The following is a 21,691-nucleotide window of genomic DNA, read 5'->3' on the forward strand; positions in this document are numbered from 1 at the left end:
AGTTCTAAAAAACAAGGAAACGTTCAAATAAAGTCATCAACTTGAAGATACAGATCACGTATCGGCTAAGATACTCAGACCACTAAAATTTTGAAATGGTGACTCTGAACCTGTGGATTAAATGGATTTTTAATCGTCATGTTTCTGTGAATAGTTAACAGCTACAATATACAGTAATATGTAAGGTTTTGCTAATTTCTTTCTTCCTTTCTTTCTACAGTTCCAAGATTACAGTGTGACCATATAAATTTTACCTTCATTATGATTTTAAATTATAAATTATTTTGAGCGAAAGAATTAAGAGTTCTGTTTTATGAGGCCATAATGTAAACTCATTCTTCAAAACGCTGTGTACACTATGGCTAAACAGGTATCTCAACAAATAGCTGAAAGTCACATTTGCCGATTTCCGCACGACGAGAATTCTTCGTGCGTGAAGTGGATTTTAATGATCATGAATTAGTCTGGTATCGGTTGTTTCAATGATGGTGAAAGAAGTATGTCATCTTTCAATTCTGCGCAGTTGTTTTTAAGGACAACTCTGATATTGATTTCATGCTTGTAAGACCTTAAGTATTATTTGGTCCAACTCAATATTATAACACTGTCATAAAATGTGCCTCCGATGATTATTGTTGTATATTTAACGTCTGCATCTCAGATACTGCAAATTAAATGGACTTCAGTTATATCAGAGACATTGTTTATGGCAATGCGCCATCTTGTTTCCTTTTCATGAAAACTGATACTTCCATGACTAAACTGACCGAGGCTCTAATTTATTGAATCAGATACGTTTATACTATCTACCATCCCACAAGCACAAGCTCAATTACAGGATGCGCTACACAGTTTTGTCAAGTTTCAACGATAACTTAGTTCTGGTAAAAACAGGAATAGTAAAGATACTTTGTACTGCACCGGAGAATTATTTCTCTATCCAGAGCTTTCGACAACTATCCAGCCGTCCTTATCAATGGTGTTGATAAGCACCACTGCGCATGCGTGATCTTAAAATATTATCCAAGATTCGAAGCAGTTGATAACGTCCACCATCCCGATTCAACGTTGGTTTATGTGTTCTTATGTATATCGCTTCCTTAATACCTATTTTGAACCAATCCGCCTCCCGATCCAAGATTTTCACATTTTCTAGCATGAAATTATGACCCGGGGAATCATTGTGTTTAGAAACCTCTGAAGTGACGCAGCTTGGACGCCGATGTTCTTGCACTCGGGCTTGCAAGGATTGTTCTGTTTCTCCAATATAGTCCATTTTGCATTCATTATCTCCACAACCCTCACATCGGATGTGATAAATATACGTCTTGGATGGCGTGAGATCCTTAGGGCATACCAGTAGTTGTCTGATGGTATTAAAGGGCTTAGCGTGTAACTGCACACCATATGTTCTGAAAGTGTGCTGCAATATTTCTGTGAGGCGGACGTTATCAACTGCCTCGAATCTGGGATAATATTTTAAGATCACGCATGCGCATGGGTGCTAATCAACACCATTGATAAAGACGGCTGGATAGTTGTCGAAAGCTCTGGATAGAGAAATAATTCTCCAGCGCAGTATAAAGTATTTAGCTACAAGAGTATAGTATATCTGCACAGATGAGTCTGCATCATTGAACATTCAAGATAAATATCACCTGATAATTGCGTCATCATCAGTTTGACCTCAAATTATAGAGTATAGCATTGTATGAGGATATTCCACAGTGTATATTTCAACTTAACCCTTTTGATAGTAATGCGTTTTAGATTATGTCCCTTCTCTATTTTTGATCTAGATGTTTTCTTCGGAGTTTTGTTTACACTGCCTGTGCTGACTGAAACAAAGTGACACATAACTTCAAGAATTCACCTTCGAAATTCCCTCCAACGGGACAGAAAAACCGGTTCTCTGTTTTGACCTCCACAGAGGAATTGACAAAATAATCGAAGAAGGGAGACTATTACGCATAGTTCTGAAACATCGCTTGACTGACCTCAAGAACGTTATATAACTCTGTTTGCTTTTGTGTTAAGTATTTTCATACGCTCATTTTCGAAACAATTATATCGAGAAGGCAAACAAAATACGTGATTCTGAAAAGTAAAAGAGGTCATTAAGTTAGGATAGGCAATATTCGATGGACAGAAGAATGCTAGATTATTATATTAATTCAATATAGGGCGATGGAGGGATAATTAGACGTAAACCGAACGGTGGAACGATCGAATGGAAAGACGGCCGAGATGGATACGTGTACATGCAGGTGGATTGGCGTGCAGACTGACTCATTTGTGTAACCTTGTATGCATAATTTTGTTTGCATAGGCCGTCATCAATAACTGATTAGTTCCAATGGACAAAGGAATAATTGTATATTTGTTAACAATTTAGGTCCTTACATGCCAGGTGCTAAACTAATACTCTGGCAACTTGAAAAACCTGAAGAACTCAATAGTAAAATCCATGACTTCCGTTCCGAATACATACAAACAGAACACTTGGATAATGTTGAATTGTACCACAGCCGCGCACGTGCTTAGCATTCTTCACTTATGCTGGCATTGAAAGTGTCAAATCTTCCCTCAAATGTTTTAATGTTCTGATGCGGCACACTCGGGCCATGAAAAGATTCCATATAACTTTCTGATATGGATTACTTTAATGTGCATGATACCATCACCATGATGTACCAGCGTTACATGCTAATTCATCTAAATCATAAAGAACTTTAGTGCGTCTTGTCCTATGACTTTTATAGAATAACATTTGGTAGCATTTGTTCCTGTCATGTTTCAAACGTGCAACTAATGCACAGGGGTCTTATGGAAAATGCAAAATGTTTACCGTGACATTCTGGAAAGTCTTCATTCCAGCTTCCATCATTTTCGCATGTTACACTTGAGTAGTTCGTTGAAAGGCTGTATCCTTCATGGCAAATCAAGGTTACAGTTTGTCCCGGCGTGTACAGATCCAACTCAGGAAATACGTCACCGTTTAAATCAGTTTCAGGAAGAACGCACACGACGTGTACCGCTAAGAAATATTTAAAGACAATATCAACGATCATCATACATTTTACACATTTTGAAGGAAAGAAAATTACAGAGCTTATGTGTCTCTGCTGTTTACCACGATGTTTTCAAATGTCATGCCGTATTAGAAAAGCGTGGATCAGACATGTAAACGAGCTGAACCCATTTTCCGGTCCTACGTCATCAAAATACTAAATATTAAAGTGCAGTGTAACAACGTCATCGTCCGTTAACAGTCGAATAAAGCTTTAAAAAATATGAAAGGGAAAGTAGCTCTTTTGTATTTTTCATGAAATTTGCCAGATATGAATAATAGTTTGTGTCGTTTGACTTATTGAAACATACTGAAATACCGGTCAAGTATGTACAACGTCAATTCTGTTTGCGGCGACACAAGATTAAACAATCACTGAAACATTTTACCTTATATACCAACAAATATCAAATTAGTGTACAACTCTCGCCATACATGGCTGAACATACACTTTTACACCAAGTTTAGCCCTATTGCAAGCTTGTGTAATGAAATCTTTATTGATGGAGCATTTCATATAGGTAAGGACCTTTCCTTACTCTGTGAAATGCTGATTAAGGAAGCAATGCGGAATAGGAAAAGACACTGTGTTTGGAAGTCACAAACAAAATAATGTGTTTGCATTCAGCGAAGTGATAATTTCTGACATTTTGGCAGTTATGTACCGTCGTTGGTTTGTATACCGAGTGACTATATGCATGTATTCCATGTTTTCTTGAGATTACAAAAAGGTCAAAAAGACAGGTTTTGCCCCCTTAGCAATGTGAGCTTAAAAAAGGAAAAACTTTCAATTGTGAAAGATTTTATAAAGTATCGTAAATGAATTTTACCTTTGAATTGTATGGAGTATACCCCTATCCTAGTATTGTCTTCGCGACCAGAATAGAGAATAACATAAGTGACATTACTGTACGTTTCCAACATTTCAAGATTCTTTTCCGATTGGCATCCTGCAAGAAGGCGTCCATCTTGATCATAGACAGACACGTTGTCTCCATTCCTCAACGTCAGCTCTGTAAATTCTAGATTCATGATGGTGCCAGGCGGTGTTGATATCTCAGTTGTGTATTGGACATTCATGGGATAGGGTAATGGATAAAACGGAGAAACTACAGTACCACTGCATCCCGTGACAGACTCAGTTGTTGACAACAACCGGGCTGTGAAGAATTATCAACATGCAATATTAACTTAGCTTAACACCATGTTATTTAATTTGATTTCCCAGCTATTTTCTGATTATCTTTACAGAAAATAGTTTATTTAATTGTCGTATTGAAGACAATTAGTAGACGTCATTGAGAACAACTGCAGTAAAACAGTAAAAGCTATTGATTAAGATTATGTACATTTAGGGGAAAAGTCAATATGCGGAATTCTTAATGTCTTTTTTTAATTGATGTCATGGGAACAAGGTCCGCTGCATCAAAGATGTCGTCCCTTAAACCTTCAAGTTGGTACGTCATGCCTACGACTGATACTCAGGTATAAAGAGGCAAACTTTATGTTCACCCTGCATAACTTTCAGCAAATAGTAAGCAAACAATCAAGCGGCAAAATATTAAACTTGTCCGATGAAACCACAAATGATAAACCTACATTGTTGCACACCTAATGTTAAGTCAGGCATGTTGACGACTTTAGAATTTGCTGAAAGATGATATTCGTTAAGTGTTTCATAAAGTCTCTCATTTTAGGAAATTATCATCGTTACCTTAGAAGGTTTATCCCTGAACATTGCCGTACACATCAAAGTGTTAGTCAGCTTAAGAAGCTCTCCACTCAATTTTAAAAACGGAAAGTGAAATACCACACCTTCGAATTTAAGTTCAAATCTTCCGTAACCTTTAGAAAGCCCATCTTCAACTGTATAAAGTTTTATCACCATCTTGTTCTCTGTTGTATTCAACTGTTCATCTTGACCCTGGCTACCTTGATACTCGATAAAGGGTTTATTCTCGTCGCCATCAAATATTCTGACTACGTCAAATGTGTAGAGTGCAAATCGACGAACATTCCGAGTACATAGGATCCATTCGGACAATGAATATTCCATGTGTAGACCGCACCTTTATTTGGATAAATACCCAAATGACTTCCTTTGAAAACCCGGGCGAAAGAATGAAACCTCGTTGTCCATAAATATCCCTGCCATTGCCGCCAATAACTAAAACAAAGTAAAAGCGACAATTTACATGTCAAAAACCTTCTTCATAATCACTCCCATGAAACAACCATAACAACGCAAGAATTTTATCTTCTCGTCCAAGTATATGACATTAATAGTAACTGTAAGTGAAACAAAATTAGGGGAAACTTTTGCCATTGATATGGTTAATGCTAATTCAGTCCATTGTTTGTAATGGCAAAACATGCTTGTTGAAATGTACATAAGTCTTACTAAATGATGATTGAATTTGAAAGAGATCAATTGAACTCAGAAATTTATTTGTCACAGTTCTCCTCATTGTGATCGTATATAATAATTCCAGCGATTATCATTGTTTCTATATTGCAAACATCTGGTGCACTGAGCATTTAAGCATTTATATATGAAATAACATTAATGCGACTTAAGCTTCTTTGTGTCAAAGTACGCCTGCTGTGGGCTTTAAAGTCACTACTGAACAGTATAATTAAAATTGCATAATAATACACGCATGCGCCGATTTTCACTTCTCTCCGTTTAGCTTTTGAACTCTTTACTCGCTGAATTGTATTTTCTCATTCCTAAGTAAATAAATGATACGCCATTTTTGTTAAAAACAATGTAATCACTTGCACTTATATTTGCAAGAGCCTATTGTCTCAAATTTCTGTCTAACAAGTTACAGTAAAATATGTATTGTAAAATATCCTGTATAACATTATTTATTAGAAACGGTAAGGTTATGAATGAATTCTGCAGATATTAGCCACAGCCGCATCACCAAAAACGCATTATCAAAGTCAGAAAAGATTGATTTATAAGTATGCTTTGTAACCTATGATCCTTACCGTTTAACATGAGCTGAAACCCACAGGGTTCGGTACCGCTATTTTCTGGAAGGTCATGAGCTTTAAGATTAATCCACATTTTGTTGTCTTCGGTATCGTTAACTGTACCCGGGGGATTATCGTTGGTGTAACGCCCGATATCAGGCTCCCCGTCACTTTCATCGTTTCCTATTTGTAAAGAATCTTCAGAATATCTCAATGCGAAGTGGTCAAAGCTGGAGGAAAAGACTGTTCCTTGGTAGGTAACTATCGTCCAGGTACACTCTCCGCCTTTCAGATAGGAGTCCGGATAAAAAGGTGAAGAGACTGTCCCTCCTTTCGTTTTAATGTCACCACCACAAGCTGAAAAGGTAGAAAGAGAATTTTGTAAAACAATGCTGCGTTTCTCTTGGTTAGTATTTTTAGAATGGATTGGGATAGCGACCTGTCTAAACTAAAGCTATAACTTCGAATAGTAATTTTCGTCAGCTATGTGATAACATATTAGAAACTTACACCAGCACTGTATTCGAATTAAAATACTTCACGTGAACTTGTCCATCTTTTTTTCGAATTCTGTCATTATTTCTTAATTTTGGATCACTAAATATACTGAGGATTTATTTGAGAGTTGGACTCAAACATTTGATATCACTAAAATGTCAATTAGACGAACAGAAACTTACCATCAAAGCGTAGGTCGAAGTAAAGTCGTCCATCAGTCATTGTAGGGGAAACCAAACGAATCCACATCACGTTTGTCGAAGCATACCCGATAGATATTGGTGATTCCGATGACGAACAATCGCAGTGAGTGTAATTTCCCATGAGTCGATCCTCAGCGTTCTCTCCATCTCGAATCTCTATGTAGCTGGCTTCATAGTTGCCATCTGTCTCCACTTTTAGGTTACATGTTTCAAATTTTGCTGTCACTCGAGAGTGCTCGATGGTATATATTGTCCATATACATTCATTTGTGTCTAGTCCCGGGGATCCGTTAAATTCAATGGAACCCTCTCCCTCGCTCACAATTTCGCCACCGCAGTCCGCCTTCCCTACAGAATAAGGCCAAGAAAATAAAAAAGTTTGTTTCTCATCCTCGTGCGCGTCAATTCAAATCCGCCGCGTCAATTTTTGTCTGCTCACTAGGAAATAAAATAAGAAATAAACGCAAAAATACGAGACGATAGTGCATAACACAGTGCTGCATTAACATACTGAACAATAACAAAGTAATTGCCACCAACATTACATTCAAAACTGTTCAAATATGTCAGTGTTATATAACGATGTGAAACTGTCCATATCCGCACTAAAAGTGAAACAGCAGAACTGTTACTATACAAAAATAATAAGGCCACACTGCTGTGCATTCCTATGTTGTTTTCATTTTTTCCGCGTTCTTGTTGATTGAAGAATAAAAAAGCATCATTTTTGAAATATGTCTAGGATGAGAAACAAACGTTTTATATTTCTTGACCTAAGATGAATTAACAGTTTTCAATTTCAACACTAAAAGTACAAGCATTATAAAAAACAATTGCAAGATAACTTTAAAACTGACAGTTAATGAATAAATGTTAATCATCACCTTCAAAGACACAATTCGTTTATTTCAAATATTCCCACCTGCATTATAGAACTCAATCGCGCGTACTCTGGAATTTGGTATATGATATACGTCTTTCTGGTGAAATTACTTTTTATACTGTAAATAATTTAAACCCAAGTTACACCTGAAGTTTATTATACATCTTCTTTGAACATTTCTACATGTATTGATAGGTTTCGCGATCTTTCCGATACAGCATGTGGTACTACACGTATCTTATGCTTGTCCATAGATGATAAACTTTATATCTGCAGATGTACGTACTATTCTTTATTTAAAATGGATCGGAACTTAAATTTGATAATTAGGTTATACTCTTCCACATGTAAACACCATACTGGGGAAGAACCAATAAGCTCGCTAAGCTATATAATATGGGACAGTTCACTGTTACTAGTCGATGGGTTTTGGATGAAGATATTTGTCAGATACTCCTCTTGGTCACAGGTGTTGACAGAGTCCACAGCCTCGCCTGTATTGTGTCGGGTAGCTGCAGTGCTGTACTGTAGTCGTACTGAAGCTCGAGGTTTTGCCTGGGTATGTGATCCGGACTGCAAATACCCAAGGGCAAATCTTTTCGTAATAACCTTATTATCATATAACTAACATTCTAGACTTTTGCATCAAATAGTCTGATGATCGTGTATTAGTGTAAAAGTCTGAATCACAACCGCGGAAGTTCATAATTATTAATCTACAACTACTGATAAAAAATCGATATTACCGCTGTTATACGTCATCAACCAGAATTTTTTCCTTGCACAAGTACTGTCCTTATATCAGACCATGCATGTCGCGATGCTCCCGTGCACAGACCGATCTGCCGCGATTGATGCCATGCCGTGCCCTCATAAAATTTTAACGTAATGCGATAAATTCAGGCATGGAAACATGGAAGGTATGTCCAAAAATTTCAATTCGCATAAGCTTTAGTTATGCCCGAGACTGAAGTGGCGCTGCCGTTGATCGATTATAATACCTCAGTAACATCGCGGCTCCAATGTGGACGTCGTACCTAGCGATAAACCCGAAAGCTACAACTCAACGTAAGTTCAACTGAATAAATAAGTTCCGTGTGATCTTCGGGAAAGCGACTTCGAAATTTCTGACAAATTCTCGATCGGAATCGAACCTGCAGCGTAAGACTGTTGTGAAAACATCAGCTGTAGCCTGAACATGCAGTCCAGCGCTGTCAATGTATATATTGAAAGTCGGCTTGGAGAACAGAACATAATTTCCGTCCAATGACAAGATTCAGAGGTATCTACGGGCAAGATGTGTGTAACTGCAAAAATCAAAGTCCGTAAGACGTAAACATTGACGACCAAGATCCAACGAGTTGACACCATCTGAGACAGGTGAAGGCCGGTTTTCTCCGGGTACGTGCTATCGAACGGAAAGTTTTGGCCTCGCCAAGATCTTAAGCATGTGATATTTTGCAAGCCACAAGATCTCCTACATAAGAACTAATTTTTAGATCTAGTTGTTGCCTTTCCTTCTAAAACATTGTAAATAACTTTGGTCATAAGACTGTCATGTCTAAGCGCGGTGAATCCTCCCTTTCAGCCGATGGCTGACGTCCTTTGGTGTCGGGACAGCGCGAGACAATGATTGACAAGTTCACGTGGACAAACCCGTATGTTTGATTGGTAAAGATGCCATTTGGTGTATCAAAATTTCAACTTGATCGAATTTATGAATGAAAGTACCCGGTAACTTATTTGTATATCTTAGGGCAATGGACCGTTTTACTCATTAAATGAAAGTAATCCCGTGAAATTAAATCCTGGGATATTTTCTCATTTATATGGTTGGGACGCACCACTGTACTATTGTTCTTTATAGTTTTCAGATTCGAAAAATAATATTTGTTTTCATGACAACATATTGAAACCAACTCAGATCGTTTGTTAACAGAGTACATTTGTCAGTATTGATTGTGTAGCTTTTCTGATTGGCAAATATTAATCGCTTCATTAAAGCTGGACAGAGCATCGAGTTAATATTATGTTAATTCGATGCTCTGTCAATAATTGACTACGATACATCAAAGTCGTGGTCCTTGTTATTGAGAGACCAAATTAATTTTACAGGTGATTACTGTTCTCATATTTTTTGTTACAGAATGATTGCATGTAATTAGCAGAGCGTGTCTTGAAGGAGTTATCAGTGAGAACTATGTAAACATTCTGTTAATTGACCCTGACTTTACAGTCACCTTTCAAAGGACACGAAGACTTCTTCTGGATGTAACAAGCGGCTTGTCGATCTTTACGCTGGTTTCCGGCAATAACCCTCTCATTATGTGATTTAATTTTACAGGCTATATTCTCCATGCACAAATTGGTGAACTATTAGCATTACAGAACTTGAAATCGACTGACAAATTAGCGAACCATGTGTCTGTATGCAACTACCGCTCGGAATGAATATATACGCTATATTAGGAAGGTCAATGGGTCTGTGCCTTACCTACTCAGATGGAGAACCGTAAAACACAGACAGCAGATGAATATTAGCATTTTCAAACACACTGCCGCGGTTTGCATGCATATGTGTTGATGACAGTATGTGAAAAGCGTTTATGAAATACCATTTTGTTTACCGGTTCAATGTTTAACAGAAGGATATGCCATCCTAGTTATGTTAAACCTTCTGCCGCCACTCTGTCCCAAAACCCAAATACCAGGAAGTGACCGTACTTTTTAAATAGATACTAATGATAAATCACCAGAGCATTAAGTTTGTACAGTGTATTGAAGTTAACTTCTTCAAAACGTCAAACGTGGCTTTAGTGGAATGTCTTTTGGTTTACATTAGCTGAGCCTAGTAAAGAACCATTCTCTTATTCTCCAAACATTATGTCGAGAAGGGCAGAATTAATTTTTAAACTCAACTTTGTTTGTTTGATTGATTAGACCCAATTTTGCGGTTGACAATTGAATTTTATAGCCTGTTAGAGTGCATTTGTTAATGATAGAATTTGAATGACATGAAAATTGCTTCCTTATATTTTGCTAAGATAAAATATTACAGCTTTCAAAAAACACGTTCAGTCAACTTTAAGATACAGATCACGCATCGACTCAGACACTGTGACTACTACAATATTAACAACATTATGCTAATGTGGTACTTGTGGTGACCAATTTTCAAACTTGTTGAATAAACGGATATTGAACCATCTTGTTGCTCTGAATAGTGAGCGGTTTGAATATCTAGTAATGTGTAAGGTTTCAGCTAATTTGGTTATTTCTTTCTACCGTTCCAAGCTTCACATTGTGACCACATACGTTTTAACTTCATTATGATTTTAAATTAAGATAATTTTGAGCAAAAGACCTAAGAGTTCTGATTTATGAAGACATAAAGTAAACTCATTTTTTTTACAAAAAACCGTGGACACTATGGCTCAAATGCATACCTGAGAAAAACTTGAAGTGCACAAAATGTAGAAACAGGCCTCCCAACAAACAACATATAGTCATAATATGAATATGTCATTTAATTACGGCAAAAAGTGAATACGATGTAAACATAATGTCACCTATTTCTAACGTAGTCAATTTCCTCATATTTGTTTGAGTACGAGAATTCTACATGCGTGTTTCTTCGTGATCACGCATCAGGCTGGTGTCGGTGGTTTTAACGATAATGTAAAGAGTTTATTTCACTTCTGTGCAGTTGTTGTAATTCAACTCTGATATTGATTTCAAGATTGTGTGAGCTTTTGTGTTCTACCGTTTGAGTTCTAACTCAAATTATAACAGTCATTGCCGTACCTTCTGTGATCGTAGTAGTATTACTCGTCTGTATAACAGATATTGCAATTAAATTAAATTCAATTGTATCAGAGACATTGTTTATTGCAACTCGTCATCTGTTTTTATTTTCATGAAAGCTATTATTTCTATGACTCAAATAAGCAAGACTCTTGTTTAATTTATTCATAAGTTTATGCTATCTACCATCACACAAGCAGAGGCTCAATTACAGGATGCGCTTCACAGTTTTGACAAGTTTCAATGACAACTTAGTTATGGTTAAAAACAGGAACAGTACAAATGAATATCACTTGGTATAATTGCGAAGTCATCAGTTTGACCTCAAATTATTAAGTAGAGCATTGCATTCAATTAAAGCCTTTTGTTAGTAAAGCGTTTTGTATTAGATCATGCCCCTTTTCTATTTGTGTTCCAGATGTTATCTTAAGAATTTTGTTTACACTGCCTGCGTTGACTGGAACGAAGTGACACACAATTTGAAGAATAAATGTTGAATTCCCTCCAATAGGACCGCAAATATCGTTCTCTGATTTGTCGGGATTTTCTAAATTTTGCTGCTGGTAATTGTATATCGCATGTTTATTCATGTAATATAGTCTTTAGTGGATTAGGGGTTCGTTCGTGGTGAATGGGATGAGCCATAGACGTTGACCATGTCAGCAATATTAAAGTCTGTAGGGAAATTTTTGGGAACTGTTTATCACAGAAATACGTCAGAGGATCTAATTTAAAGTTCAACGCTTCCCTCGCTCTCGCGTCGTCTTATTCAGTGCCATCTGCAAATGTAACATGTTATCTGGCATACAATGGTGTTGTTGGTGAACTCATACACACTATTATTGACAAAGGCCATGTGAGGAACTTTGACCCCTGCCAGGATGTTCAGTACATTACACGGGTTGTACCTAAACGAATAACCTACTTGATTCCAAGCAAGGACTAAAAGTTACAACGCGCCTCAGGGACAGATACTCTGACTAGCAAACTTTTACAGTACTTTTTGTCTACCATTCGTAGGACAGAAATTACAGGGGGGGGGGGGCTGGCGATTTGGGAGAGAAGGTCGCAATTCATCTCGTAAGCATCTGAAGCTGAATCTGAAGCACATGGAATAAATAAGGTTTTCACTGTCCTATGTTTGTGAAATTAGACACCTTAATTTTCCACATAGAGTTAACACCTAGAATGGTGGTCATTTCTGGTTCCTAGTGTCGGAAATTGTATTAAAATTGTTCTAATAACACCGGCATTTTGATGGTGATCTTTTATTGTCCTGATCTGCAAAAAGAAAGACCAGGAATGTTATTGAAGCAAATTTGAGCAAATGTTTATCCATTTTTTATTTCGAGGCGCGTACACTTAACTACCTTAGAAGAGCGATTTTACATTGTGTTAGCTCTTGGTAATATCCCTTAGGGCCCCAGACAGTTTAATCCTCTCTACGTTGTAGTGTTTCGAGAAGTGTGTACATGCTGAAGGGCGCTCTGTGCAATTTCTGTTTACCATTCAGGAATCAATACTCTCTCAATTGTTTACCACGCCAATTAAACGTAATACACTTTGTCTGCATCTGTCCAGCTTTTTGACTAGTTAGTCTTCCATAAACTGGTCCTTCTGCAGCCAATACTTTCTGAGTGTATACAACACTATTTTAAAGCATTACTATTCGACGTTCATTGTTGTCACCTCAGTACCTTAATCATACCTATCTACAGTAAGGGGCTACGCGAATACTACAAAGTGAACGCTCCGCTGTCGATTTACACTGCCTAACGTTGTTCATTTCTGCATTACTCATTGTCGAGGGATCGAACTTTTGATTGTCTATTATTACTTACTGGTTTATAGGTATAGAGAAAATTTTCTCAAAGCGTGAAGGCGTCCACACAGACAAGAATGCTCGACAAATCAGTTACATCAACAGTGAGAGAAATTGATACGGTATATACATAAGATACAAATCGCTAGATCAAGCAAGTACAAGTGCTGAATGAATAAATATACAATCGCATTGGATTTTTAAACAGTGTTTTATAGTACGGAGCGATAATTATCTGTTATTTGCCTTATCTTCGTTTGCTGCAAGTCCTTCGTTAAATAGGCTACGTATACAATTATGGGAAAGTAGACAATTTAAAATCAGACTTTTGTCTTTGCCATCGTCAGGGGAAATTTACATTGTTGAGCAACCTCTAGGAGGTATATTTCTACTGCTGAAGATTTATGCCATAGATTCCAAGGTTACATTCACTTTGTAGAAAGGAGCAACATGTTGAAATGTTTAAGGAAGTATTACAGTGCTGATATTCCATTAGTTATGTAGCCTCTCTGAGAGGTCATCGGGGATGTCCCTTGTAATCGCAACCCTAGTCAGGGTGACTGAATACATTTGATTAAATGACAAGCAAACGAACGCCCACAGCCACAAAACATTATCTACTGGTCTAGTTAGCTGTAGCTAAGAACTGAAAGTCCTCTTATGATGTAAACCACTGACTTATCAAGTTATTGAATCGTCAAATTTCTGCATTGTTAGATATGGCCGAAGTAATTTCATTCTGCATTTTAACGTGAATGCACGCGTAGGTTATTTTATATTTTCCACTTGTGGTACCAACATGTGAGTGACATACTAGAAGTTTTTTGTGACTTTTGGATTTTCAGGAATGTAAATTATCCAAACGCATTCGTTTTTTTTTTTTCAAATCTTGAGGATCCAATGATTGAATGTTTTCTTGTTCCTTCCGTCTTTCGCCGCCACACACCACCTCTACAGATGAATTTCACAAAATGATCGAAGAGAGAGACGGTTTGGCATTGTTCTGAAATATTGCTTGCATGACTCACTCAAGAACATTATATTACTCTGTTTGCTTTGTGTTAAGTATTTTCATACGCTGGTTTTCGAAACAACCAAGAAAAAAAACAAACAAAATACGTTCTCGATTTCTATTGATGAACTAAAAAGTAAAAGAGGTCATTAAGTTAGGATAGGCAATATTCGATGGACAGATATTACGCAGAATGCTAGACTTATTCAAGATCTGACAGGGTGATGGATGGATAATTGGACGTACGCAAAGCGATGGAACGTTCGAATTAAAAAAAAACGGCCGAGATGGATACTTGTACTTAGAGAGAGATTGGCGTGCTGACTGACTCATTTGTGTAACTTAGTATAGATAATATTGTTTACTTAGGCCGTCATCGATGACCAATTAGTTCCCATAGACAAAAGAATTCTTCTATACTTGTTAATCCAATTTAGGCCGCCACATGCACGCTCACACAAGTGCTAAACTAATAGTCTGGCTACTTTGAAAACCCGAAGAACTCGAGGGTGAAATCCATACCTTCCATTCCGAATATATACAAACAGACCACTTGGATTTTGTTGAATTGTACAACAGCAGCGCATGTGCTTAGCATTCTTCACTTACGCTGTTAATGAAAGTATCAAATCTCCCCTCAACTGTTTTGATGCTTCCTTATGCGGTGCACTCGGTGCATGAAAAGCGTCCACACAACTTTCAGATATGGATTACTTCAATGTGGATGATACCATACCAATGATGTACCAGTGTTACATGCAAATTCATTTTAAATTGTCCTATGACATTTATAGAATATCACTGGGTAGAAGGACTGTTTCTGCCATGTTTCAAACGTAAAACTAATGCACAGGGGTCTTATGGAAAATGCAAAATGTTTACCGTGACATTCTGGAAAGTCTTCATTCCAGCTTCCATCATTTTCGCATGTTACACTTGAGTAGTTCGTTGACAGGCTGTATCCTTCATGGCAAATCAAGGTTACCGTTTGTCCTGGCGTGTACACATCCAACTCAGGAATTACTTCACCGTTTAAATCAGTTTCAGGAAGAACGCACATGACGTGTACCGCTAAGAAATATTTAAAGACAATATCAATGATCATCATAAATTTTACATATTTTGAAGGAAAAAAGATCACAGAGCTTATGGTGTCTCTGCTGTTTATCATGTTGTTTTATACCGTATTAAAGAAAGCGTGGATCAGATCTGCAAAAGCGCTGACCCGCATTTTACAGTCCTACGTCATCAAAACATTAAAGTAAAGTGCAGTGCAAAAAGTAATAATCCGTTAACAGTCGAATCAAGCTTTGAAGAAGATTAACGGGAAAAGTTGCTCTTTTTTATCCGTTTTCATGAAATTTGTCAGATATAAAAAAAATAGTTTGTGTCTTTTGACTTCTTGGTACGTGCTGAAATACCGGTCAACTATAAACAACGTCAATTCTGCTTGCATCTCGACAAGACAAAACATTCAGTGAAACATTTTACCTTCTGTCTCAGAAAATCCAGATTGTGCATTCAAGATCTGACCATGCATGGCTGAATATAATTTTACATCAAGTTTGGCCCTCTTGAAAGCATTTGTAATGAAATATTTATTGGTGGTGAATTTCATATAGATATGGATAGCAGCTTCCGTTACACCGTGCAATGCTGATTTGTCATAGTAAAGCAATGTGGAATAGGAAAAGACATTGTGTCTGGAGTCCAAAAAGGGATAATTTTTAAAATTATTTTCGTTAGTGTATACCGAGTTACCTTATGCATGAAATCCATGTTTCTTGAGACTACATAAAAGGTCAGAAAGAGCTACTTTGTCCCCTTAACAAGGTTCACGACAACTAAAATGGAAGATTTTACAAGGTATCGTAAAAAGATTTTTACCTTTGAATTCAATGGAGTATACCCCTATTCTAGTTTTGTCTTCGAGACCGGAATAGAGAATAACATAAGTGACATTACTGTACGTTTCCAACATTTCAAGATCTTTTTCCGATTGGTACCCTGCAAGAAGGCGTCCATCTTGATCATAGACGGACACGTTGTCGCCATTCCTCAACATCAACTCTGTAAATTCTAGATTCATGATAGTGCCAGACGGTGTTGATATCTCAGTCGTGTATTGTACATTCATGGGATAGGGTAATGGATAAAACGGAGAAACTACAGTACCACTGCATCCCGTGACAGTCTCAGTTGTTGACAACAACCGTGCTGTGAAGAGTTATCAACGGGCAATATTAACTTAGCTAAACACGGTATCGCTAGAATCATCAAAATGTATTTCATTTAGTTTCCCTGCTACAGAAATATGTACAATTCGGGGAAATGTCATGTGGAGTTCTTATTGTCTTTTTTTAAAATTAATTTCTTGGGAACAAGAAGGCAAGGTCCGCTCTATCAAAGATGACGTCCCTTAAATCTCGGTACGTCGTGCCCAGGACTGATACTCGTTTAATGAAGAAAGCAAACGTCATGTTCATCCTGTCTAACTTTCAGCATATAATTGAAGCTATAAAACAATCAAGCGGTAAAAATATTAAACTTGCCTGAGAAAAATCACAAATAAGAAGACCTACATTGTGCTGTTTTAATGTTAAGTCACGCATGCTGATGACTGTAGCATTTCAAGATCATATTTGTTAATTGCTTCATAAACTCTCTCATTTTAGGAAAGTACTATCATTACCATAATGTGTTTTTATAAGTTGTATCACTAAATCTTCGACGTACACATCTAAGTGTTAATCAGCTAAGAATCTCTCAACTGCCTTTAAACAAAAGAAAAATGAAATACCACACCTTCGAAGTTAAGTTCAAATCTTCCAAAACCTTTAGCGTAATCCTTGATAGTGAAAAGTTGCACCACCATTTTGTTTCCTGTTGTATTGAACTGTTCATCTTGACCCTGGTAACCTTGATACTCGATGAAGGGTTCACTCTCGTCACCATCAAATATGCTGACTTTGTCAAATGTGGAGAGTGAAAAATCAACGAACATTCCGAGTACATAGGATCCATTCGGACAATGAATATTCCATGTGTAGACAGCATCTTTATCGGGATAAATTCCCCGATGACTTCCTTTTAAATTACCAGGCGAAAGAATGAAACCTCGTTGTCCATAAATATCTCCACCATTGCCACCAATAACTGAAAAGAAGTATAAGCGACAATTTACGTGTCAAAATATTAAATATTAATGTCAAGAAAGCCTTCATTATAATCACTTTCGTAAAACAGCCATTGCGCAAGAATTGTATCTACTCGTCCGAGTATGTGACATGAATCGTAACTGTAAGTGAAACCAAATTAGGGAAAAACTTACAATTCACATGATCAATGCTAATTAAGCTTTGTGTCCGTCTTTATGTTTAGCAAAACACGCATGTTAAAATGGACATTAATCTTGTAAAATGATCTTTGAATTTGAAAGAGCTCAAGTAAACTCAGAAATCTGTATTTGTCACAGCTCTCCTCATCGTGATCGTATTTGATAAATTCCTGCGATAATAAACGTTTCTGTTTTCCAAACATCTGGCACAGCACTACAAAATGTCTGTTTTGAATAACCTCAAAGCAAATTAAGCTTCTTTCTGTCAAAGTAGGCCTGCTGTGTGCTTTCAACCTTACCACCGAACAGTAACATTGTAATTGCGTAAAAATACACGCATGCGCCGATTTTCAGTTATCTTCGTTTAGCTTTAAGACTCACAGCTCGCTGAATTTTATTCCGCATTTTTAGTAACTTAATGATATGTCCTATTTTAAAAACAATATATCCACCTGTATGTATATTTTCAAGAAATAATTTGTCTCAAATTTCTATCTAACACGTAACTGTAAAATACGTTTCGTATAACGTGTCGCATAACGTTATTTACAAGAAACGGCATAATCATGAACAAAATTCTGCAGAAATTAGCCAACCTCACAGCAACACAAAACGTACTATCAAACTTAGGAAAGATTGACTTGTTAGTAACATATAGTTTTTAACATAAGACTCTTACCATTTAACATAAGCCGAAACCCACAGGGTTCTGTACCGTTCTTTTCTGGAAGGTCATGAGCTTTAAGACTAATCCACATTTTGTTTTCCTCGGTATCGTTAACTGTACCCGGGGGATTATCGTTGGTGTAACGCCCGATACCAGGCTCTCCGTCACTTTCGTCATTTCGTATTTGTACCGAATCTTCAGAATATCTCAACTCAAAGTGGTCAAAGTTGGAGGAGAAGACTGTTCCTTGGTAGGTACCTATCGTCCAGGTACACTCTCCGCCTTTCAGATAGGAGTCCGGATAAAAAGGTGAAGAGACTGTCCCTCCTTTCGTTTTAATGTCACCACCACAGGCTGAAAATGTATCAAGAGGATTTCGTTTTAAAACTTAGTCTGTCTTGATTAGTATTCTTAGAATGGATTTGAATGACGACGTGTTTAAACTAAAGCCATACTCTGAATACATATCTGGCAAGAACTTACATCAGCACTGCATTCAAATTAAAATACTTCACCTAAACTTGTCCATGCAGTTTTTTTTCGAATTTTGTTCTGATTTATTAATTTTGCCTTGACTTAATATATTGAGGTATTTTTTGAAAGTTGGACTCAAACATCAGGGATCACTAGAAATATGAATTAGACGAACGGAAACTTACCGTCAAAGAGTAGATAAAAGAATAGTCGCTCATCATTCATCGTATGCGAAACCAAACGAATCCGCATCACGTTTGTCGAAGTATACCCGATAGATATTGGTGATTCTGATGACGAACAATCCCAGTGAGTGTAATTTCCCATGAGTTTATCCTCAGCGCTCTCTCCATCTCGAATCTCTATGTAGCTCGTTTTATAGTTGCCATATCTCTCCACTTTTAGGTTACATGTTTCAAATTTTGCTGTCACTCGAGAGTGCTCGATGATATGTATTGTCCATATACATTCATTTATGTCTAGTCCTGAGGATCCGTTAAATTCAATGGAACCCTCTCCCTCGCTCACAATTTCACCGCCGCATTCCGCCGCCCCTACAGAATGTTTAACTCCAGAAATACAAACATTATAAAAATAAGTACTAGATAAAGAGTCGTATGTTTTAAACTGGTAGTTAATGAATAAACATTGTTAATAGCTTTAATTTCAAAATATTCCGATTCTGCAGTGCAGAAGTCAATCATGCGCACTTTGGAATTCGGTATACGATTTTCGTCTTTTTTTATGAAAATAGTTTTTATATACTGTTTTCATTTTCTAAGGCCATGATACCGTAATTTTTAATTTCTTTCTGAGCATTTCTACGTGTATCGACAAGTTTCGCGATCTTCCCGGTACAGCATGTGGTATGACATGTATCTTAAGCTTGCCCATCGATGAACACCTAAGTATCTGCACATGTACTGTCCTTTATTTAATGTCTATCGGAACTTAAATTTAAAGAGTTATGTTCTTCACATTTTTATACTAACATCACACTGGGGCAGAGCCAATAAGCTCACTAAGCCATGTAATTTCATTATTACATGCCTTGTATATTGAACGTCTCTCGCTCCCCGGGATTCAATGGTAACTCGTTGATGACGTCGCGGGCTGCTTAGTCATCATTTGACTGAAAGTGAGCCGGAACTATTTTCACCTTGACAACTTTGAGATTTAAAATGATAAAATTACATCTTATACATAGGAAATACCGCTTTCACAAAATCATCGGAAAGATATTTGACAAACCGCATAACAATGGTTTAAATATCTCAATGAGCCGTTTGATGATGAAAATCATTCTATTTTTTCAATAGACTTTCGTATAACAAGGAAATAAAGCATGTAATGGTCATTTGTATGTAAACCAAAAAAATTGAAGTGAAAATTATGCAAGAGAGGCATGTAATAAAAATATTATAGCCCTCAAGGCAGGAGACCTTGATTTGCCCTCCTTCAGTCGGGCAAAGGGTCACCTACCCTCGAATACATAGTCCCATTTTGGGCTATAATATATTATAAAGGGACAGTTCACTGTTAGTTAAAGATTTGTTTTAGATGAAGATTTTTTCAAATGCTCCTCTTCATCATAGGTGTTGACAGCGTCCGTAGCCTCGCTAGCTATGTGCTGGGTAGCTGCAGTGCTGTAGCTCGAGCTTTTGCCCGTGTATGTGGGTCGGACGCCAAATACCAAGGCACGCAAACCTTTTCGTAATAACCTTATTATTATGTAACTTAAATTCTTGACTCAAAAAGGGCGCAGATTTACCGACTTAGTATATTCTAAGTATAATAACGCTATCTTGGACCTACTCCTGGATAGCACATGAACTACATGAACAGAGCGCGAGACATATTCTGACAGGCATCCAATTGTCCCTTGAATTCGTTCAACACTACCGCGCTGAGGCAACCACAAAATGCACTGCACATCGGGGTGGAAACCCTCTTTAAATAGTATATATTACCGTACGGATTCGGCCTACTGTACGACTGTTTTGGAGCGCGTAAAATTATCTTGTTCTGGATGGTAAATATATAATTATGTGTATATATTTCACCATTTCCACGTTTATTCCTTATTGGTTTCGAAAAGGAATGGTTTAAAGATTCTTTACCGAAAACTCGTGCAAACGTTTTTCTTTCATTTTCGAGGCGCGTGCTACCTCAATTGCCATATTAACTTAATTGACAAATTAGACCATCCGCACTGTGGACTGAGTGCCAACACATCTATACATCTACGTACCATAAAGTAAGCGTCAGGTTACTCGAAGTTGGCTTCCAAGGACTACTGTATATATCTCATTGCTCTCCATTTTTCAATTTACATTAGATATATATGAATGGGCAATGGGCCTTTGTCTTACCTGCTTCAGTAGAGAACCGAAATAACAGACAGCAGATGAACAGCAGCATTTTAAAACAGATCTTGGCTTTCGCCATATGTGTACACCATATACTGATAACAGAATATGACAAACGTTATTGACAGAGCATCTTATTTCCCGGTCCAATGTCCAGTAGAAGCACATATCATCCTATCAGTATGCAATTGACCTTTGGTCACCCGTCTGTCACAAAACTCAAATTCAGGGGTGATCACACATTTTAATAAAGATTATTAAGTGTTCTTGAATAACTTGGTCGTTCGTGAAACACATCACCTGAACATTAATTTTGTAAAGTGTTTCACGTTGTCAAGGGAGCGTCATCATTTGTTTCATATCTGCGTTCTAAACTCATTATGCGGATGTTAACTGCTTGAAAACGGCTTCGGGAGATTAATTCACATTTTAATGAAATGTAACTTCTGTGAACTATGCAACATTATTTTTTTCTCGTCCTCAAAAAGCACTATCATGTTCTGCTTCCTCTAATACGACTAAAGGCGTCATGGTAAACTGGTAAAATTCGGTCTTGTTTATTCGATCAGA

General features: G+C 37.2%; 1 protein-coding gene across 1 annotated transcript; it reads right to left on the bottom strand.

Annotated features, from left to right (window-relative positions):
• Positions 1 to 1,504: 1,504 nt before the first annotated feature.
• Positions 1,505 to 21,200, bottom strand: LOC139144449 (cubilin-like). Its single transcript, XM_070715149.1, has 8 exons — positions 21,125 to 21,200; positions 18,291 to 18,632; positions 17,080 to 17,430; positions 16,162 to 16,491; positions 6,733 to 7,101; positions 6,068 to 6,409; positions 3,901 to 4,230; positions 1,505 to 1,593 (listed from the first exon to the last, which is right to left on the bottom strand). The coding sequence occupies exons 1-8, from the start codon at positions 21,198 to 21,200 to the stop codon at positions 1,505 to 1,507; spliced, it is 2,229 nt and encodes a 742-aa protein (XP_070571250.1).
• Positions 21,201 to 21,691: the final 491 nt, after the last annotated feature.

The sequence above is a fragment of the Ptychodera flava genome, chromosome 11 (assembly GCF_041260155.1).
Source record: "Ptychodera flava strain L36383 chromosome 11, AS_Pfla_20210202, whole genome shotgun sequence".
NCBI classification, from domain to species: domain Eukaryota; kingdom Metazoa; phylum Hemichordata; class Enteropneusta; family Ptychoderidae; genus Ptychodera; species Ptychodera flava.

Excerpts from the sequence above, each read along its gene's own strand:
- LOC139144449 (XM_070715149.1), bottom strand. The coding sequence starts at position 21,200 with ATGGCGAAAGCCAAGATCTGTTTTAAAATGCTGCTGTTCATCTGCTGT. Across the intron at positions 7,102-16,161 it reads ATACTCCATTGAATTCAAAG|GGAAGGCGGACTGCGGTGGC; the intron begins GTAAAAATCTTT and ends CTTATTCTGTAG. Across the intron at positions 6,410-6,732 it reads CTTCGACCTACGCTTTGATG|CTTGTGGTGGTGACATTAAA; the intron begins GTAAGTTTCTGT and ends CTACCTTTTCAG.